At 40.0% G+C, this 17,546-nt stretch overlaps 1 protein-coding gene across 1 annotated transcript in view; it reads right to left on the reverse strand.

Annotated features, from left to right (window-relative positions):
- The window catches only part of LOC117994208 (RNA-binding protein Musashi homolog 2-like), a 110,876-nt gene extending 93,594 nt beyond the window's left edge, over positions 1–17,282 (reverse strand). The window contains exon 1 of the mRNA XM_034982094.2: positions 17,160–17,282. Within this exon, the coding sequence (XP_034837985.1) occupies positions 17,160–17,227 (68 nt within the window). The 5' untranslated portion in view covers positions 17,228–17,282. The remainder of the gene's footprint in view (positions 1–17,159) is intronic.
- Positions 17,283–17,546: the final 264 nt, after the last annotated feature.

A 17,546-nucleotide genomic window follows, 5' to 3' on the forward strand; every position in this document is an offset into this window, starting at 1 on the left:
CAGACAGACAGCAAAGTGATCTTATAAGGGTTCTGTTTTTCCTTTTGAGGTACGGAACCCTAATCGCATAAATGAATGCAGATTACCGCTGCAGACGTAAATGACCACCATTTATTTATTTTCAGCCGACGATGGTTGCAGTTGTAATGTCAATGTTTACACGTGCTGAGTGCCAGAGGACTGAGGAGCTGCAGACAGAGCCAGAATAGCGCAGTTAGTTGCCGCAGTGTTGGCAGCACGCTGCAGCCACGCATCTAATGTTTACACGTGCTGAGTGCCAGAGGACTGAGGAGCTGCAGACAGAGCCAGAATAGCGCAGTTAGTTGCCGCAGTGTTGGCAGCACGCTGCAGCCACGCATCTAATGTTTACACGTGCTGAGTGCCAGAGGACTGAGGAGCTGCAGACAGAGCCAGAATAGCGCAGTTAGTTGCCGCAGTGTTGGCAGCACGCTGCAGCCACGCATCTAATGTTTACACGTGCTGAGTGCCAGAGGACTGAGGAGCTGCAGACAGAGCCAGAATAGCGCAGTTAGTTGCCGCAGTGTTGGCAGCACGCTGCAGCCACGCATCTAATGTTTACACGTGCTGAGTGCCAGAGGACTGAGGAGCTGCAGACAGAGCCAGAATAGCGCAGATAGTTGCCGCAGTGTTGGCAGCACGCTGCAGCCACGCATCTAATGTTTACACGTGCTGAGTGCCAGAGGACTGAGGAGCTGCAAACAGAGCCAGAATAGCGCAGTTAGTTGCCGCAGTGTTGGCAGCACGCTGCAGCCACGCATCTAATGGGCTTCATTAAAATACTTTGATGCTGCCACGACAGTTATTTATTGGCCGTTTTTGAAAAAGAATAGCTTTTCATTCCATTAAACTACAACAACCACTGATTTCTCCCTACACAAGTACGCTGGGGCTGCTGTTGCCGACCTGTTTATGAAGCAACTTGATTATTTACATAATATCGCCAGTTTGGCGCCGCGCCGATACCAGCAGTGAGCCAGCAATTATATTATGTCAGTAAGTAAGTACATTAATTTATCAAAGTGTTAGTCAGTATGTTTATCCTTTTGTACACTACTAGACTAACCTAAATATTAGAGATATTATTACTAGTGAGGGTTTTATTACATTCCTAGGATAAAATTTTATATCGAACTAACATACAACCTATTCCAGATGTACAACGACTTCAATCATAAAAGTTCTTATATATATCATAAAAAATGTAACATTGTGCTCTTTTCATCTGGTAAGCTCTTGTAATGAAATTGACGGCGGATCATATTATTTACCATCGATTCTACCGCCGCGGCCGACGCCCAAATATAATTATGTTTTTACTGAATATACACGTGGAAGCCAAACATAATACCGTTTTTATAATATTAATAATATTCTGCTTTTAGAATGTATTTTTTTAATGTATAGACTCGCTGGCAACAGCTGATGCAGACTAAGACGGAGCGCGCTTGCCTAGAAGATGCCTATTTACACTTGACTTGGAGGTAATATGTAATGGTAGTGACTGAAAAACGTACGGCGTTAAATCACCATCATCTCAACCCATCGTCAGCCTACACAGGAGCACGAGTCTCCTCTCGGAATGAGAAAGGTTTGGGCTTTGACCGTAGTCTACCACGCTGGCCAAACTTAAACTGTGAGTCTGGCAATGCATGACGTAATTTCTAATACTATTCCGAAGAAAATATAAAAAAATACATTTTATAGTTTAACGTAATATTGATTACACATTTGTTACCTGCTATCTCCCAAAGATCGTTCCTCCCTGTGTTAGGAACAATACGCAAATAAACTTTCAGCGTTTATAAAATAATTAAGGTCTGGCCCTCATGGGCTCTTTCTCTGTATTCTTTGTTTTATGATTATCTCGAGTTGTATATATATGTACAACTCACAACGACGGAAGTGATATATCTGTTTCACGATAGGAAATATAAAATTGAACAAATTGGAGCCATTACGATATGTCACACTTCTCATTTCTCCTGATGATTCTGTTTTACAAATTACATGTCGTTTCCTCCAAAAAATTACATATATTTGTCACGTAGATACGTAATCTATATTCATAAAAAACGAAACTAACTGACTGTCATATCAATATACTAACTGCTCAATCCGGTGGGTCTAGAAACATGAAAAGCAAATGGTTTGGTAGTCATAATAGAGATACTCGTATCTACTAACAAAAAGAAAGACGTTTTATAGAAAAGTGAACACTTTTCTCAACAAGCCAAACCCTTCTCGTTTTGATAAGAGACCCGTGCTCAGTAGTGAGCCAGCGATTGGTAGATGATGATGATGAACAGCTGATAGAATCGTATGTGGAATGACCGACATAGCTCAACGGGTTGCGAAGCTCAAGTGGCAATGGGCAGGGCACATAGTTCGTATAAAACCGATAGACGTTGGGGTCTCCAAGGTTATGGAATGGTGACCTCGCCCAGGAATGGCAGTGTTGAAAGACCCCCCACTAGGTAGACGGATGACATCAGACGAGTCGCAGGGAGCCGCTGGATTCAGGCGGCGCAAGACCATGGCATGTGGTAGTCTACTGCTGGACAAGAGGCCTTTGTCCAGCTGTGGACGTCTATCGGTTGATGATGATGATGATGACGATGATGATGATGATGATGATGATGATGTTGATGATGATGGTGATGATGGTGTGGAATGATCTGAGAAAAATCTAACACCATTATATGATTAGAAGAGGTGTTAACCCTCAAGAATGAGGGAGGATTACAATGCAGAGAGATGAGCAGCGGACGATTTAGTCGTAGCTTCTTAAGACAAGACGGTCAAGTGAAGCTTGTGCCGCTGACACTTGACAGTTGACACATCGAGTAGTAAGTACTCTTGAGTCTTGAGCCGAGAGCGCTGCATGTATCGACTTGTCCGTCGGTTTGTTTCATGTATTCTCAATTCTAGGACTATTTTCACGGAATCCTGGCTAAAGTCAGTCAAAAACATCCAGGGTACATTTTAAATGACTTTATCGTATGACGAAATCAAGCGCAAAGATTTTTTAATATAAATAATAACTAAGTAGGTATAAACTTATAAAAATTAACTTATAAACAAAAAACAAAATGTTCTAAAAATTTTCGACCATTTTCCCACTTTCAACTTTAACTTTTCGCTGCTAGTCACTAGTCCCTATAAAATAGACTTGGGATTTCAAAAGAACCTGAAAATTAAGTCCACTTTTAGATAAAAGTAAAATTAGCACGATGCCTGCGACTTTTTTCGTTCTCGTGGATTTACGGTTTCCAAAAAGGTTTTCATGAAAAACCTCGTGGTAATTCATTGGCTTTTCGGGACAAAAAATAACTTATACCTAATACCATACGCACAACAGACGGAAACGTTTAAAGTGCGGAAACCAGACCAGGGTGAAGAAGAACCTATACCATACGCACAACAGACGGAAACGTTTAAAGTGCGGAAACCAGCCCAGGGTGAAGAAGAACCTATACCATACGCACAACAGACGGAAACGTTTAAAGTGCGGAAACCAGCCCAGGGTGAAGAAGAACCTATACCATACGCACAACAGACGGAAACGTTTAAAGTGCGGAAACCAGCCCAGGGTGAAGAAGAACCTATACCATACGCACAACAGACGGAAACGTTTAAAGTGCGGAAACCAGCCCAGGGTGAAGAAGAACCTATACCATACGCACAACAGACGGAAACGTTTAAAGTGCGGAAACCAGCCCAGGGTGAAGAAGAACCTATACCATACGCACAACAGACGGAAACGTTTAAAGTGCGGAAACCAGCCCAGGGTGAAGAAGAACCTATACCATACGCACAACAGACGGAAACGTTTAAAGTGCGGAAACCAGCCCAGGGTGAAGAAGAACCTATACCATCTCCAACTAAATCCATGCAAAAAATCACGTCGTGTTGCTCCATTGCGACATGATTGAAAGACAAACCAACAAACAAACACGTTTTCGCATTGAAATATCATATGGGTAGTGATAGAAATAAGATTTTTTTGTTAAAATAAAAATATTTAGAAACCCATTGGCAGGTACGCTTCGGTGTGAGAGTCGGCCGTCATTTGACGCTCGTCCCGTCTGGTGCTCTTCAAGCGAAACTAATCGTAAGGAATTCCGAGTGCTTCTAATAGCTATTATTTAGTTGTTTTAGTTCCAATATCTAGGAAGTGGAACCTATTTAGATTTTAGACGTTAGACACTTGAAAACTATCATGCTTTGACTACACTAATCTTAAATAGCTACTAGGCTACTAGGAATCATTTTATCAATTGCTACTTAAATGAAATCTTATTTGATAGAAACTTGGCAATCTATACCTACTTGCATGTGATACCTACGTAAAATTACTACAATAAGTAAAATAATGATAAGATTTTTTTTTTAAAGTGGTGGAAATTAAATTGAGAACGATTTGTTTGAAATACAAGTTTAAAATTTGTTTTTTTTACTTATTAAAAAAAATCGGCACCTAATATTAGGTACTTAAAAAATTTTACTTTTCAGACTAGAGGAAATATGTTGTATTTTCTTTTTATAAAAAGCTAAAACAATATAAGTTGATTAACCTAACCGTTTAGCATTCATGTAACCAGGTCAGGGTCTCCAGCTCCACAGTCCACAAGCACAGCGCTTATCTCCTTTTTGTGAAAACTTTACACAGATATCTCTTTTATGCTGAAAATATCATGAATATGTTTCATGCAGTGATCGCAAAAGTAGTCCGACCTGAAGTTGCAACAGTAGTCCGACCTGAAGTTGCAACAGTAGTCCGACCTGAAGTTGCAACAGTAGTCCGACCTGAAGTTGCAACAGTAGTCCGACCTGAAGTTGCAACAGTAGTCCGACCTGAAGTTGCAACAGTAGTCCGACCTGAAGTTGCAAAGTAGTCCGACCTGAAGTTGCAACAGTAGTCCGACCTGAAGTTGCAACAGTAGTCCGACCTGAAGTTGCAAAAGTAGTCCGACCTGAAGTTGCAACAGTAGTCCGACCTGAAGTTGCAACAGTAGTCCGACCTGAAGTTGCAACAGTAGTCCGACGTGAAGTTGCAACAGGGCGGGCGGCGCGCGGTGGCTGCGCAGATCATGTGCTAATCTGTGTGTAATACGCAGTCATACGCCTTGCGCTCAGAATACAATCATGATCAATCCATGACTGGCACAGGTCTCTTCTCAGAATGAGAAGATATACTCCAGCCAAACTCTTGTCATAGTGAGAGGAGTCCCGTGCTCAGTAGTAGGCCAGCGATGATATTCGACCCGATCGAAGCCGGGGCGGATTAACTAGCAAATAATATTGGATAGAAATGGCGATCCAGTTCGGTGGTATAGTAAGCCCCGCTAATTGCTAATGCGCGCGACCGCCATTTTAGTGACGTCAGCACTAGACTGAAGTTTCCGGCTGATGGTATATTTTTGTGTCGGCTGACGTCAAATGACGTAATTTCGATGTTAATGAGACATGGTTCCAGTGCCATAGCAATTTGCGGGACCTATGCTGCAGATGATACGTATTATGACGTGCTCTTGCCGCAGTGATTGGCAGAATCTCAACTGTCAATATAAAAATGTAGGCCGGGGCGTTCGTCTCGCGGTATATATATATATACTCGTATGTACTGTACATGCTGTGTATACTGCTATTGTGTTACATTGCCTACTTTCCTTTCCAATAGATAACCATTTTCATATCTTCTATATACATAAAACTGAATCGTCGAAATGTATAACGCGCCTAACTTCCGAACGACTGCACCAAATTGGTTAGTTCTATTTTTGTTGCGTTTATATGTCAGGATAAGGTTTGTATGTTTTTTTTTGGAAAATCCACGGGAAAAGACAGTTCCCTTGGGACGCGGACGGAGTCGCGGGCAACAGCCACAAATAAAAGGAGCTATTGACAGCGGCTATGGAGTTCCTCTCCGATCTGCGTGATCAAATCAGACATGAGGAGACCCAGAGCAACTGACGCAGAAGCTTGTGGTGGTAAGAAGGATCTGGCGATATGAAACAAATAATGTAGAGTCGGTAAAAAACGTTCGATAATTTAGTACTTTAAATGAGGTTTTAATGGAAACGATTTAAAACAAAAGCCTTTCATAGTGAAAGCTGAATACTGTAGAAGTACCGATACTCGTACTTTTCATTATTTTGGAATTTTTCACGCCTAGGTACCGGGAATGGGGATATCTGTCTGTCTGTGTAATGCCTGCCTAGTGCCTATCCGCACAAGAGTAAATCGGTTTATTTTATTTTATTTTATTATAAAGGCACACAAAACAGGTTTCAGCTATAAATGGATCAAATAAAAATAAAAAACAATAGATTAAGATCTAAGCGGTAACCCTTAATATGTGTACACAACAATTCTTAAATAAATATATGCACTAACTAACTGATAAGATACAATTTATAAAAACACAGAAAAAAGAAATACAAGAAAATTAACTATGAAAAATATACTTAAAGTGGAGAAGATGCAAAATGTTGATATTATATGTTTTTTAAATGTGTTCAAATTATTATTAAAAAACAATTATATATTTTTGAATAACATCTCTTAGCTACCATCATCATCAACCGAGAGACGTCCACTCACTCCACAGCTGGACATAGGTCTCTTGTACTCCGGAGGGACTACCACACGCCGCGCCACATGTTGCGCCGCCGCCAACCAGCTCGAAATCGCATCAAAAAATTAAATTTAAAAAAATTGCAGTAATATAAGTAGACGTACCAGTCTACGCATGTATGTAGTGTGTGTGTCTGTGTGTGTGGGCGGATGTTCCGCTCTACAGCCTGAACGAATGAGCCGCTCAAACAAAAGCCGTGCTCACATGCGACCTCGACCTTCGCGGCACGTCGGTGCGTATCATATCGCAATATGTTGCTATGGGACGCGGCGGTGCAGGGAGCAGAGTGGTAGTATATAGGCCTTACTCTAAGGGTTACAATGCCTTCACAATCAATGTCAAAGCCATCTATTCGAAACTAGCGACCCGCCCCGGCTTCGCACGGGTAGCTTATTACAATTTCCATAGGAATCTATACTAATAACCAAAATTGAAGTGTCTGTCTGTAATTTCGAAATAACTACGGTTATTTGAACTGTACCATAACTGAATCATACGTTTTTAAAATTTTTGTCCTTCTTTGAAATCGGTGAAACAAATGGGCCATGAAAAGCTAGCAGACAGACACACAGACGGACACACTTTCGCATTTCAATATTAGTATGGTCAATAATAGTAGGTCAATTGTTGGATTTGTAAGTTATCTCAAAAAATTGATGTTAATGGCAATCTAATTAATTACTTACGTAAACAACCTAAAGCTACGAGGGTTCCAAACGCACCCTCCCTGCTCCGAGAAGAAGCCCACAACAAACTCAGCCAGATATTCTTTGACTGAAGAACAAATGTGCGAAGGAACAGACCCCTCTGCGAGCCCTGAGATAACTCGACCTGCCACCACGACCACACGTACCACGACCACGTAGCACGTAACACGTAACACGACCACGTAGCACGTAACACGTAACACGACCACGTAGCACGTAACACGTAACACGACCACGTAGCACGTAACACGTAACACGACCACGTAGCACGTAACACGTACCACGGTCCACGTAGCACGTAACACGTAACACGACCACGTAGCACGTAACACGTACCACGGTCCACGTAGCACGTAACACGTAAGACGACCACGTAGCACGTAACACGTACCACGGTCCACGTAGCACGTAACACGTAACACGACCACGTAGCACGTAACCGGTAACACGTAACACGACCACGTAGCACGTAACACGTAACACGACCACGTAGCACGTAACACGTAACACGACCACGTAGTTTCGACATGACAGTTGAGCCATAGAGTTAAGATGGCGCGTGAGAAGTCATTTTGTACGAACTACTATAAGCTAATCGATCATTGGCACAGATGCACCGTGCAAGTATATACTGGAAACTCATTATTTACAACACGTGTAGACCGGTACTACTGAGTGGGTAGATAGGTGCCTAGCTACTGACACGTACACTCCACGTAAATATGTACACGGAATTTCCGTACAGAATCATCATCCTTTGGTTTCTGTACGGCATCGTACCGGAACGCTAAATCGTTTGGCGGTAACTAACCACGGCCGAAGCCTCCCACCAGACCAGACCAGACCAGTAATTTTAGAAATTGTAAATTTCCAAACCCCTGCCGGGAATCGAACCCGGCACCTCCCACTAACAAGACCGCAGTGCGTACCACTGCGCCAGGGAGGTCAAAATTATATAAGTATCTTTATCCTAATTTAATAATCATCATCATGATCACTCCGTCACCGGCTCACTACAGAGCACGGGTCTCCTCTCGGAGTGAGAAGGGTTTTGGACATAATTATGTCTACCACGCTGGCCAAGTGCAAATTAGCAGACTTCACACACCTATGATAACATTCAAATAATTATACTCCTGAAAAAAGCATACCTACTACACAATTGAAGATTATATGTTTGACGTGCGCGTGGCGTGGCAGCTCGCTCCAGCAACGCCAACGCGTGGCGTGGCATGGCATGGCATGGCATGGCATATCAAATCTTTAAAAGAGCAACCGCCGAGTTTCTTGTTGGTTCTTCTCAGTAGGAAAGGCATTCCGTGCCAATGGTAGATGCATTTATCGATTCAAAAGTACTTGTAAAAGTTGAATTGAATAAAAATATTTTGATTTTGATGGAGAACTCTCAGGCATACAGGTTTCCTCAGGATGTTTTCCTTCGTAACTACGTAGAGTTAGAAGAGGTGCGTGCCCGGGATCGAACCTGCGACCTCCGAGTGCCAGACGGACGTCCTAACCGCTATACTATCACAGCTTATTTTAATAATATTAAGTAAATATGTATGTATTTACATATATAACTCCTTTAGCTAAGCCAATTTTGATGGGACTTTCTCTGGTCATAGAGTTCAAGAGATACAGCTCGCTGACAGACAGACGGACGGACAGCGGAGGCTTAGTAATAGTCCTGTTCGCACGTTTCGCGTACGGAACCCTAAAAAGGGAACGCGTGCTGCAACCCTTTTGAATATGCCCTTTATAATGAAAGACAAAGAAAGGTGAGGTCCCCATGATACACTGCCACCTGTCCCTCTCGCACAACAGCTGTTTGTTTGTTTGCGCGAAAAGGACGCCAAGTGCACAGGAACAAAGGTTGCATATACTCTGTCCCTTTCCGACAAACGGTTATTGTTATATGAATGATAGAGATCTGGGTTACCAGTTTTTTCCGAAAAATAAAAAAGTATTGTGAAATATACTTGTTGAGGCTTTCAGTAAACAAATCGACGGTAACACGGTAACACCCGCTCGCACCCAATGCTCAGCCAAGAGTGCGAGCGAGAACGAGAATGAGAGAGAGCGCACACCCGCACAGTCCCCGCGTAACCCGGTGCGGGTCCCCCCGATTGCCATCTCCACCTGTTGCGGACAGGTACCTACAGAGCTGCAAGTCTGCTGTATGTACATTACTTTCGGCGACGTACCTCTAGGTATATGCGAGTACGATTCGCACGTGAATTTAACGTAGGCACCAGGCACCAGGCACCAGGCACCTAACTAGTCGCTACGAACAGATCGTCAGAAATCCCATCCGAACCTGAACGAAGCCGGGGCGCGTCAGCTAGCTGCTAGTGTTAATACTTATAATAATAATAAGTGCATACACCAATTAATGCATAGGAAGTAGGTAGGTATAAGCCAACGCGTAGGCAGGCTCGCTGCTCGCACGCACATTCGGAGACACGGGAAAATAGCTACTAAAGAGCGTTGAACCTACCTGTACTGACTCCTGTGCCTGTGCCTGTGCCTGTGCCTGTGCCTGTAGTCTACACCGACACCCACCAGTACAGCAAATACCTACCACAGGACAATCATCTTGCTTTGTTTCCCACTTGTGCAACAAAAAGACAGAAACCCATCGCCTGTAGGCCTGTGCCCTGTAGGCGTAGGAAATAGGAATCTAGCGCCTCTATGTATTCATAATGCGTAAAAAACAAAAAAATTACACCTCACGTGCCTTTTTTATCTTTTTGTGTCAAATTTCATTTCAAATGTACGATTTTAGCCCTTATTTTAAAGGTGAACCGTACTTGACATGACAGTTGACCCATAGAGTTAAAATGGCGCGTGATAAGTCATTTTACGGACTTTATGCACTAGCTGATGTCCGCGACTTCGTCCGCATGGAATTAGGTTTTTTAAAAATCCCGCGGGAGCTCTTTGATTTTCCGGGATATAAAGTAGCCTATGTGAACTCTCTAGGTCTTTATCACGCATTATCCGTTGCACCGTTGCGACGTGATTGAAGGACAAACCTTTGTTGGTTGGCTAACACACTTTCGCATTTATAACAAGGGTACTGATTTTTTAAACATGTCAAAATCTTGGTTTGTTGACTTTGTTACCAATCTCTACAATTTGTCCACTTTTACTGTAAGTAGTTTAAGTGATTAGTTAATAGGTACAAGTCATTTTGACGAGATCTGGTGATATAGAGATAGTATACCTAGCTGAAACAGTTAAGTGGGTAGGTAGGTATTAATTAATTTAATTATTGTATAAAAAATGTCTAAGTTTCTCAAAGTTTTTATCACGACCCCCAGGAAAACGTCTCCAAAAATATTTTAATAAAAAAACATGTGAGTATTTTGCTCATTGATGTATAATCTATATACCTGCGTAATGCAGTATTTCCCAACTTTGTGTTACTTTCCCTAATTTTTTAAAAGCATTTAATTATTTATTGGATCACTTAAAAAGTTAAAGTTGTTTAGTAAATATGATGACTGCTCGAAAATACGACGAAACGCTTCGAGAAAAAGTACGTAGTGCCCCGTCCTTTAGTTTGGCTCGTCTTGGTGTCTTGGCGGCCTGATGAATCCCGGCTGGATACAATTACTTAAACAAAACATGTAAATACGTTTTGTCTTCTACTCTACGCGCATGAAATTAGGTTTAAAATAAAACACAACCATTTAAGTACATTGTGTGACGGCGAGTATTACAAAAAGTGTATCTAGACTTCTATAAAACCAGTTTTTAATGGATGAGAAGTAAGTTTAAAATAAAAAATCGATTCAATAGTTTTTGCAAGCTCTAAGAAATAATCAACAAAGTTTTGAGTTCAGAGACCTCTAATATTTGAAGATAGATTAAGTTTTGATGTTTTAACAATTCAACTCAAACCGTGAACTTATTATTTATTTTTTGGTTGGGAGAAGATGATCTGCCGTGGTCACGAACTAACTGACTACTAGATTAACATTATACAACCTAACTTGATATTGAACTAAACCTATTTAAATTAATTTAGCATTCGTTACATTACATAGATTAATGATATTATAAATAAATAAATAAAATAAAAATACTTTTTATTCAATTTAATTTTTACAAGTACTTTTGAATCGTCAATGCATCTACCACTGTTTAGGAATACCTTTCCTACCGAAAAGAACCAGCAAGAAACTCAGCGGTTGCTCTTTTCAAAGATGTGATATACAATTTTTATTAATTTCTATTATCTGGTCTGTATATGCACTTATAATTTCGAAACTTTCGTAATGGATTTTATTGCAGTTTTCGACAGCAGAAAGAATATTTCACAGGGAAAGATTATGATACCTATACATCAACGTAAACGAAGTGATAGGCCACTATCTCAATGATTCATAAATAAACTAACCCCGACTCCACTTGTAGAACCTTCTGAAAATCCTTTTTTGCCTTCATAGAGAGTACTTACTTATATTGGATCTAAATCCAATATTTAGAGCTGTACAATTAATATATCAATCAGTCGGACGTTATAATTACGTAACTGTACTTACTACTTATACAATATATAACATTTTCCGCTTGGAGTCAAGCAAGCCGTAGTAAAACGCGCCATATGCGGCGTTAATATGCACGTAAAATTAATTGTAAAAATAGAAAAGTCAACGCGCGCTCCGTTGCCTGTGTTTATGTAACTGTACCGGGAAGTTTATGTTTTTAGGGAAAAATGAACCCTTTTGAGTTCACTTTACTGTCCGTCCGACTGTGCGTATATCAAGGCGCTTTTCTCAGAAACGGCTTGAGGTAACCAAATGAAATTTGTTTCGGTTATACTTTTTTCTCTACTTTGTGTGTGTAATGTATAATATTGTACTTATATCTAGTGTAACGCGAAAATATTATGTATTATGATCTTTCAAAGTGTATACATAAAGTTACAATTTTCCCGATGATCTATATTGTTGGCTGGAGTTTCGACCAGATGACATCAATCTTTTGAAAAACTACTACACTTTTGTCAGCCTTGCGACTTGACTGTCAGTCAAAAGTACAGTACTTATTAGACTGTCCAAGTCTAATAAGTACTGTCGGTCTGGCATTGTTTTATAAAAGGAGACACTTTACTAACTGACATAATATCAATGTAGAGCTGAAACCACTGGGACTAGAAACTAGATTAAAGTATTTTTGAAATTTCACCCGAGTGAAGCCAGAGCGAGTCGACTGGCCAACACACGCGTGTGGAAGCTTAACTTTAAAGATTTTAACTAAGGCTTTTAAAACGGGCGTTTTCTTTGCGTCTGGCACCGCGACGGAGAACTTGGTCTTGAGCCAACAGCGCCAGAAGGAGCCATAATTCTGTTGAACACAGGAAACGGTGAAGGCCGAGCTAAGAGTGGTGTTATAATATAATCCATTGATGTCCCATCATTTCAGAACAAATTAAAAGTAAAAAAACTCGCCAAGTTCAAGTGACGAAGCTATTATTTTCTATGATTAAGATCTACCGTTAGCTCTTATTTATAAGCAAGTCACGCAAAAAGTATTTGTACATTATAAATCTCCAACCCATGCAAGTTGTCATACATTACGCCAGATTACAAGACAAAAAATCTAGTAACGAGAAGATTCACTTAAAATACAGTGTCTCAAAGACAATGCTGCTAAAAATCAGCCGTTCATGAGCTCAAAAAAGCGACCTCTCACGCAATATCTAGTAAAAGTCATCGAATAAATTCTGAGACAATATAAGGAATCATCTCTAGTTAAACTTTAATACATTAACAACCACGCCAAATTCGAGATAAATCCAAGAAAAATAGCATTTTCATATTATATTTCTCCCCAAAGAGGGAATTTAGCCAAAACCTGTATGCAGGTCTATTCATGGAATATATTTTTGGCTGCGTTTCTTAACGCAGTAAATACACTCACTGTTACACACGCAAAGGTCGAAGCGCATTGCTGCAGTTAAACCAAATATAACTCTATCTTTTAATAAGAAAACGATTACATTACGCAGTTACATTGAACACACGACTAAAATATATTTAGATCGTTAAACTATGTATTTAGTTACACTTGAAGATCATTACAAACATTTTGTTGTAGGAGTGTTTTGTTTAAAATCGTTCAAACGATATATGATTCTCAAAACATGAGGTGATCCCCCAATCCTAAAAAAATACGTAAAAACTATTAAGTTTCAATAAATATTGAAGTTTATTTTGAATTTTATAATTTTGCCAGTGATTTTCAAACTAAATAATCATCCCCCAACTTTGATATATCAACTAAAATCAACAAAATTACAACTATATTAAAAAGTTATGTGATTCTCATAGCTTTCTTCAATCTACAAGAATTTACGAATTGCAAATGTACTCAAATTCAAATTGAAAAAGTAAGAACAATAAAAGTCATTTACATTTATTTTGGAGTGATCGTCATAAGTGTAATAAAAATTAGTATAAGTAACCAGCAGATAAACGTAAAATGTATGACCAAGAACGGTCAAAAACTTCTCAAATATTCCGTTTCTGACATTAAAAACAACTTGATTAGTACTCCCTGCACGCTTTTGACGTTTATCAAAACCGGTTGTTCGCCGCTTAGTTTGATCTCAGTTCAACTGCATTTCCAAGAACGCGTAAATCTTAAACTGGTGCAATCAATTTACCTTTTGTTCCATCAAATTCACTAGTGCCACTATTTTTATAGCTTTGTTTATTAAACCGAAGGAAAGCACGATAATCGCGTGTATTAATTACGGAACCGCATTTTAGTGTTTATCAGCTAGCACAACAGCTACTCGTACTTTCACTTCTTTTGTAGTAAATACAATGGCATTTTCCAATTGAACTCAATTAGATTCTAGATAGATTTGTAACCTCAAAATTTGGACCAATTTATTTGTAACAGCGTGGAGTTTTTTTTTCATCTTCTACTTTTAGACAGATACTTTTGTTTATTTGGACATACCAGTCCACAATATTTCATATCGTAAACTATTTATACATATATCTCTAATTTGTGCCCATTATGGAGTAAAGTGGCATTTGCTACATTGTATGTAAAATTAATGTTTGTCTGTCTATCTATCCGTTACCTAGGCGTCTGCGCATCGTTTATTTAATGTATTGAAACATTTTTCTGTCGACGATTGCGTGAAGATTTCTGACATAACAAATAGTATAGAACTATCAATAAACAATAGGTGGCATGCCAATCGCATTGTAATGCATGCTGAGCATTACCTAGTAGTTATTGGACATTGAAACCTTTTTCAGTATAAAAACTGGATCACTAAAAAAAGCGTAGTCCGCAACCCCATCGTCGATATAAAAAATGATTTGTTAGACATAAAGTAAATCCAAACAATTTGCGAGCACTCCATGCAATCATACATCGGACGATTAGATTTACGGTTTCAGCATTTCCAATAGTAGAACGTTATTAGGTAATGGTTTCGTAGATAGGACTGCAATATGAAACCTAGCTAACGCTAACTACAATGTTAGTGTTCAGATCACCTTGACCGCTTCAGCTGCAAATGGTTGGCTGATCGTTATTGTTTGATGAATAATGAATTTTGTCTCCTGTTTAGAAAGTAATTTTTATATCCGTATTTAAAATTATAAAACCTTGTCTATTTGTTTCTTATTGCCTTTCACACAGGGCTAAATTTCGCACAGGGCTAACTACCAACTGAACATGGACATAGTCTAGGTATTTTTATTCCATTTCACTGACTAGAAAAATGACTTAAAACGACTAGTTCATCAACTCAACTGAATTTCATCGTCGAGGATTACTTTTGCTGAATGGAAGACTTGAGAGAAATATTCAATATTCAAAAACAATCTGATTAGTGATGCAAATATTGTGAAATCTATTTTCAGCCACTCAGGGCCAAAAAATTGTATAAACATGTTTAATAAATCTCCAGTAAGTCATCGGCTCCATTCACGCATTCGAGGAATGTTGTGGCTTATTAAATCAATAACACCAGCTCACAGCTGCAATCCACTGTGATTTCTCTCGACTTCGACAAATTGCACGTTTTTACTTTGTAGTCTGCGATTTTTACAGCAATACTACAAGAATCATACGTTTTATTAAAAGACTACAAAAGCCGGAGGGTTTCGATTTGATACCTATATTAAGTAGTGCTCCATATTTTCATCCAATTTGGAAGTTATTTGATGATTCTTTTATTAATTAAAAGACTGGACTGTATTGTCAGGTTAGTCTCAACTCTCATTTAATTGTTTTCTTTTCAATGGACGAGGGTCAATCATTATCAATCACTGCAACAATTTGGTAAACAGTGTAAACAATTTATGGCAGTTGCCAGTTGGATTTGTTTTGAAAAACGTAGGTAGTGGTTATGTTATAACGATACAGTGTCCAAACTCGACAACAAGTACTTTCAATTGCTGCAGGAAATAATTAGATTGAAATAGGCTACAATGAACATGATTGGCTGGCTTTGTACAGACAAGATTTTGTTGTATAATTAAAACAAAGGTTTCTCGTAACTGCTCACCCAAGCAAAAAATGCATGCGTATGTAAGTTGGCTACTCGAGCGCTACCAAACAGCGATGCTCTATACTCTACGCTTACATGTGTGTAATCTTGATTCTTGTCTATCATCACTGCAATTATCTGCATAACTTTATTATTACCCCAATACAGAAGGGTTTGACTTAAACAGACTGATTATTAGTTAGAAATTAGAATATACGCTCTTCTGTTTCTTGTAAGTCTCAAAGTTCAAGTATCAAGTTTTACTTGATAAAACAAATTATGTATCGTTGGCATGGTCTAATGGGTCTAACTAAACTAAGGGGAAGAAAAAAAAATTATTCAGCCAATTGCGTCGTTACGTGTCAAATAAATGTTGCTTCTTCGGTAGTATTTTTTTTAAAGGTAGATCTCTAGTTTTGCAATATACAAATCATAAGTATTGAAATATTATTTCACAGAGCTTATATTAGATTAATGAGTTCTCAAGGTTACGGTCTCGAGTGTAACTGAACGTATAACGCTACTCGAATTTCCGTGGAAACAATCCAGAACTGGCGACATGGTTGACATACGTTAGACATGTTTCTCGGAACCTGTCTTTGACACTCGATCATAACTACGGCCAGATTTATGTGATTCTTTCAACTATTTGATAAAGGAGAGCGTTCTTTAAAATATCACTTTGAAGAAAAATTACTTTAAGCTTGAGTATGGCAGTGTCACACAGGAACAGGATATCTGTTGCTTCGGAAGCCAAACAAGCGCAAGGGCGGAGGCTTGTATTCATGTATCGAATAGGTATAGGTACTACTGTTGCAACACCGGCAATAAAAACAAAACCACAATAACGGAAAAGAGCGACACGGCATATAACGTCTTTTGTTTACAAAATGCCGGTCCCAGTCGCCAACGCCACTTCGATGCAGGAATGACACTGGAAAACGTCATAACGAAATAATACCAAACGTTTAATGTGGTTGGCAGTGATGAATGAGTTGAAATGTCACCGGATCAATCCCGAGTCGAGACTTCATTGCGATGTCAGGACTTCAATACGATCCACGGAATCACGACGACGCAGAAAAAACAGAGCAGTAATGTTGTATCGACGTTTGGTTTGCGAAGCCGTAAGGCGAGACAGGCACAATGTCGCACCGCTGAACCGTTGAAATATCACTCTATCGGAGTTTTTACGGCTTCAGAACACTTAGCACTGGACACTGGCGCGGGGGAGGCCGTGTCATGGGTTATGTAAGGGCTCGCTCACCTGAGCCTGACGGGCGGTGGGATGTTGAAAGCCGGGAACAGTTTCGCGTTGGGACTCTCGAACAGCATCGCGATTGTTTTGTTCACCGCGCGTGCATCGTGCACCCGTCCGCTCAGATCGACGGCCGGCCGTACACTGACTCGACCGCACACCCTCCCCGCGCGTGACGTCACCACGCCACAGACCGGGTTCAGCCTCTCCCTCGTCCTCTGTGCGTGGGAGAGGGAAGCAAACACGAGTCTGCAGTAAGTACGGTGGCGACGCGTTTGTCTCTGGCTCAGCCCCTCTTTTATGTTGTACTTTGTAGGGCTTCGCGTTGCGCCTACCGCTTTACTAATCATTTAGTAAGTCAATTTTGAACGACGACAAATACTCACAGCAATTGAG

Source organism: Maniola hyperantus, chromosome 26 (genome assembly GCF_902806685.2).
Source record: "Maniola hyperantus chromosome 26, iAphHyp1.2, whole genome shotgun sequence".
Taxonomy (NCBI): Eukaryota; Metazoa; Arthropoda; class Insecta; order Lepidoptera; family Nymphalidae; genus Maniola; species Maniola hyperantus.